The sequence below is a fragment of the Lygodium microphyllum genome, chromosome 21 (assembly GCF_053477565.2).
Source record: "Lygodium microphyllum isolate KBCC chromosome 21, Lygodium_microphyllum_v1.1.10, whole genome shotgun sequence".
NCBI lineage: Eukaryota > Viridiplantae > Streptophyta > Polypodiopsida > Schizaeales > Lygodiaceae > Lygodium > Lygodium microphyllum.
In genome coordinates this window covers 105,601,441-105,607,115 of record NC_141155.1, presented here as the reverse complement: position 1 = coordinate 105,607,115, position 5,675 = coordinate 105,601,441, and the positions used below count along the sequence as shown (strand labels likewise).

The 5,675-nt window shown below is 43.1% G+C and overlaps 1 protein-coding gene across 1 annotated transcript; it reads left to right on the top strand.

The window, feature by feature from the left end:
- Positions 1-485: 485 nt before the first annotated feature.
- On the top strand, positions 486-2,641 carry LOC148018384 (F-box/kelch-repeat protein At5g15710-like). The gene has a single exon (XM_087662227.1). The coding sequence runs from the start codon at positions 643-645 to the stop codon at positions 2,065-2,067; it is 1,425 nt and encodes a 474-aa protein (XP_087518353.1). The 5' UTR covers positions 486-642; the 3' UTR covers positions 2,068-2,641.
- The last annotated feature ends 3,034 nt before the right edge of the window (positions 2,642-5,675 follow it).

Genomic DNA, 5,675 nt, shown 5'->3' with positions numbered 1-5,675 from the left:
AAGTGGATTGCATAAAATCTATGGCTATAAGCCAGGCCAGGCTCAAGCTACCCCCAACCCCCACAATTTACAAATTTACAATGTACAATTATTGGTGATTCACCAAATTTCAATAATTGGTCATCTTAAGAATTTAAAATCTAAATAAGAATACACATTGTATATATATATATAATTTTTTTCTACCTCTATATACCTACACAAAACGGATTTTCAAATCTATAAGTGAATGTTGGCCTTTTTTTAAGGGTACCAAGGAGTGAGAAACGATTAAAAAAGGAATGACTCATATTCTTCGACGGTTGAATATAAAAACAACAAATTTCAAATACTAATTTTTACCAATCCTAACTGATACAATTACACTGTAAGAGAGTTTTTCGTGAGCGGTGGGCTCATGTGCCCATGCCAGTGAAATAATGAGAATATTGGACTTGCCTGTCTCGTCTGAAATATATTTCCTCTCTCTCTCTCTCACTCTCTCGATTGATAAGGGGAAGTAAGACATTCATTATCAGCTCCTTCTATCTACATGGAACTATAAGCTTCCCCCCGACCCCAACCCCAACCCCGCCCTCGTCCCCGTCTGCTACCCCAATCCCTCCTGCCCTGTTTAGGCGTTCTTATCCCTTCTAAGCCACCATGTCCCTGCGCGAGAGGGTAGTCAAGGATATGCCTGTTCAGGAGCGATCTTGGAGCTCTTTGCCGGATGACTTATTAGAGAGGATCCTGTCTCGTCTGCCTCTCAAAGGCAAGCTCACCGGCAGGTGTGTCTGCAAGGCCTGGAATAGCCTCTTGTCCAGTGACAGGCTATTGACCTACTCGACAAACCACATGGGGGATGGAAAAACCTTCTTCCTGCTGAGCACAAAGGGCCCTTTGGCTTGTGCCCTTGACCCCTGCAAGAATTCGTGGCAGAAACTGCACCAGCCTGCTGTCTCCCCAGGGGCCTCCATCGTAGCTGCAGGGGGCAGCCTGGTGTGCATTGGCAATCAGGTGTCAGAGTGCAGGTCCCTTACTGTGTGCAATCCAGTCACCAAGCTAGAGAAGGAATTGCCCCACATGCCCAAAGTAGGTCTCCTCCACAAGGTAGCCATGGCTGTGGATGCATGCTCCAATTCTTACCTGATTGTTGTCACAGGGGAGGACAGCTCCGATTACCGTGGCCGCCGCAGCTACCGATTGCTCACCGAGGTCTATGACTCTGTCCTCAGGCACTGGAGAAGGGCCTGCGATGTGTTGCCTGATGCCAAGTTCGGGTCCGACCCCGGGATATGGTGCAATGGCCTCTTTTACTGCATAACAGTGGTGCCGTACGGTCTGATAGCCTTCTTGGCAGCAGAGGGTCGCTGGATTGACTGCAAAGCGAAGATGCCCAAGGCCATTGCATCGCCTTCGCTGGTGAGCTGCAGAGGCGAGCTGATGATGGTAGGCATAATTGCTGAGACAGAGCCACCAAGAAAGTGCTGCTGTCAGGGGATTGCTAATGGGGGTGCAGGGCAGGGTTCAGATACATTAAGAAAGCCATTATCTTCAGATGGTAAGCCTCACCAGAGCTCCAGCAAATATGGAGCCTATGGTGTCATTACTCCATCATGTGACAGAGAGATTGATATCACTGGACTAGAGCCCAAACCTGTCAGAGACCTTCAGCGCGCATCAGTCCTTAATCACATGGAAGCACCCTTTGGCAGCCATGGGGTAAGGCATGACATTATGGCATCAAGATCATCAATTCCATCAAGAACCACATCATCGTCAGGACTATCAGGAAATGTATGTGTGTGGAGCTATTGCCACACTAGGCAGGAGTGGGATCTGGTGGACCGAATGCCGGAAGGCCTGCGAGCAGAGTTTCTGTCTCATCTGACACAGAGGACGCCGCTGGTATGCTCAGGGGTGGGGGGATTGGTCTGCATTTCCTCTTACCTAAGCCCATCACCTGTGGTCTGTGACACCAAGATCAGACAGTGGGGTTGGGCTGCCCCTGACCCTCTGTTTCCCAGGTGCAGGGACCCCCACCTCATGGGCTTCTCATTTCAGCCCAACCCTCGTTGCCTTCCCTGACCGGGAAAAGTCAATTCCAAATTTCCTTCAAAAACGATAAGGCAAGGGAAAAATGGCAAATAGCAGCTCTCTGTTCATAATTCTTGTTAACATGCAGCATATTTACCTCCGGACTCCGGAGTCCGAGGGCTCTTTTGCTGTCGTTTTGGACTTCAAATCTCCATTAATCGATAGATGAGCTCTTCAATTTATACATATTACTGTATTATTACTCATCGATAAGCGCGGAGTGCTGACATCAATGGGTGGCCAATCACTTATATAGACTGAAATGCGATTTGGCCAATGCTCAAATCCTTTATCTAATTGATAATGTAATTTTACATACTTGTATGGTATTCAGCTTATATAATAGTATGGTATGCAGCTTGATTGGTCATAATTCATCTTCTAATATAGCATGCACAGCTTAATTGGACTTGATTCAATTTTGGAATAGGAGTTGCTCATAGGCGGCCTTTGAAAAGGGTCTGGTAACCCCTCTTAAGGCTTCAGCTTGAACCCTCTCTTTTAGGAGGAGATGTAAACAGCTTTTTACTGATTAAAAAAACCACATTATAAAAACCTTGGAAAAACCACATGATCAAAATGGGAAAGGTCTTGAGCAACAAATGAAAATCGTGAAGCCTTTGGGGAAAATGTTACAAATTGCGATAAAAGTGCAATGGCCTTGCCCCCCAAGTAATATGAGATGTATAACTCCAATTTAAAATGAACACAGTTTTGTAAGTATGGCATTTCAAATTCAAGTTCCAAATGTGAAATAAGAAGGTGATAAGAGTCTTTAGTTTTGTGACACACTCATAAACACTTTCCTGCCCAACCTTTTACATAAGAAAAGCTTTCAACCTCAATCAATTGTCTTGGGGATTTCCATCATTAACACTATAGGAGTCAGAATGGTAGTTCTTAAGGGGAGTAACAACACATGCATAAGCCTTTCACTTGCAGTTAAGGCCCTTAATTGCCTTGCCAAGAGGTTGCTTCCTATCAGGCCATGTTGGGCGGGATCATTGGTTCCCCTCCACTATTGCATCCATGTAGCGACAAGCAAGGAAGTGGCTTCCTAAGAGTGATTGAAGTGCTAATTGAAAACACCAAGAGGAGAAATAACTCAGCATTGTAAATAGTAGTAGCCCAAAACTAGAGAGAGAGAGTGGAGAACGTTCCATTTACTTTGTAGATGTGGCGTTTATTGCCTTTTAAGGTAGCCCCCTTCTTGCTCTTGCATGCATGCATGCTAGCTTTAAGGTTAGACAAATGGGTTGGTAATGGAGTGACTAAAGAGCAGAATGGGGAAAAAACACCATAGGCAATAGCTCTATTGTATGGACTTCAACTTCATCGTTATTGAGATAGGTGGTGTGGACTGAGAGAACATGGGGAGGAATGTTAGTAGGGAGTAGGTAACAATCAATGATCATAAGAGGGCAAAAGTGGTCGCAACTTACAAGAAGTGTCTTAAGGTGCTAGTGTTGCTGTCACTTACTAAGTTTTGATGATGCTTTGTAGATTACTCATTGGTCAAGGTATTCTTCTACTTCAGGGGGTGTCCCCCATTAAACCAACAGATAGTTCACAATGATCTATTAGGGTAAGGCATTTTGCAACAATTCAGCTTTGTGGGCAAATGGTTTTTAATGGCTTTGGTTACCTTCCCTTTGTAGATAGATATCCAAAAAAGTCCTAACAATCACATGGAATCCAAGGGGGACTTTGCTAAGAGAAAAGGAAGGATGTGCTCCATGGGGTGTTGAGAAAGCAGAAGTTGAATGTGCATGCGCTTCAAGAGATCAAGATTGAGGAGGATGAAACCTCGAACTTTGTAATGCATGGTTATATAGCAATGGATAAAGGTTGCACCAAAGGTTGAGGTAGGCCTAGCTATGGTAAGAGACATGCTCCTCCCAACCTTGCATTGGGTTGATGAGGAAAGGCCTATTGTGGTTGTTGAGATTACTCCGGTTGGGAAAGTCTGTGGTTTCAATATATGCTTCTAATAACTCTACTAAGAGAGAGAAGAAATGTTCTTACTTGGCTGGTTAGGCACCCTTCTTCTTGGGTTTTGGAATCGCTAGACTAACTGGCAATGAGGACATTCTATTTGCTTTCTAGGAGCACCTATAGACTTAATAGCAACTTCTTTGAAGGACATGTAGCAGATCTTTTAGAAGCTAACATAACAGAATTGGGAAAGCCATTTTCAAAGGATGAGGTCTAGTTCGCCTTGAGGAATCAAGGACAAGAAGTCCCTAAGGGTGGATGGGTAGCTAGCCAAGTTTTACAAGGTGATGTGGGAGGTGTGTGGTTGAGACTTTACACAATTCCATAACTCTTGTATGAGGAAAGGGGAGATCCATTTAGAAGAAAATTAGGGCCTCATCAAGCTAATTTTGAAATTGGTTGTTATGATTAGAATGGGTCAATGGAGACCTCTTACTATGTTGAATTTAACCAAAAAAAAACATGGCAAAGTCCATCACCTTGAGGAGCAAAAGCCCCTCATTGAAAGTGATCCATCCCCAACAATATCCTTTTGTCTTTAAGAAGAATTTAGGATGCTATCCTAAACTTGGCTATTGTAGTAGACTAGGCAATTGCCAATTTTGGCAAAAGGCTTTGCTAGTCAGCATGGACTTGGCAAAGCATATGATCATGTTATTTGGGAGCTTATCCCTATTGCTTTAGAGGCTTTAGGCTTTGGTAGAGACTTTGTGGAGATGGTGAGGACCCTCTTCTAAATGCTTCTGCATGGGTCAACATCAATGAAGTATTGTCCAAGTCATTCTCATTGGTGATGCCAATTTGGCAGGGGGTGCCCACCCCTCCTTTTTGATGTAGTTATTAACTTCCTACCAAAGATTAATATTGTATGTCTTACTTTTTTTAAAATGACAATTCTAGTGTTGTTTCAATAGAGGAGTAGCTAAATAAGTTGATGGAGGTTTTTCAAGACATTTGAGATACTTTTGGGTACACTCATAAGTTACAACAATATAAAAATTCTATATCTTGGGTACAATAACCCTCATAAGTGGGTGGTAGGCTATGGCTTCAAATTGATCAAGAAAGGTGAGGTGTTTAGATGCTTGGGTTGTCTATTAGGCTTAAAGCTAACACAACATCAAAGGTTCAAGTGGTTCCTAGCTAAGGTCAAAGGAAAAGTACAAAAGTGGTTTGCTAAATGTGCTTCATTTGGAGGAAGATTGGTAACCCTCAACTCCAAGTTGGTTTTAGTTGTTCTTTTTGTTGCTATTGTATTTGACTTTAATGATACACGCTCGAACAAGTTAGAAAATATATATAGGACCTTCCTCTGGACATATGGTGAAAGCTAGCAATCAAACTCGATTGCCTATGACTTCACAATGGTGGAGAAGGCTAAGGATAGCATGGGCATTGAACTTGTTAAAGAGAAGGTCAGAAGACACCTTTTCAAGTTAGTCAAGAGCATGAATAGTGGTTAGCCTTGTGTTGTCCTTATGAGGCACTAGTTAGTCAATTGTAGGTTGCTGGGTAGTAGTACTTGGAGTGGGTTGAAATGGTCAAATGTCCTTTTTAGTAAAAATGTTAAATTAAAAATTGTGGGGTTTCAAGTTGCGCAAAGG

Bases quoted from the DNA above. Each gene is read 5' to 3' on its own strand.
- LOC148018384 (XM_087662227.1), top strand. From the start codon at position 643: ATGTCCCTGCGCGAGAGGGTAGTCAAGGATATGCCTGTTCAGGAGCGA.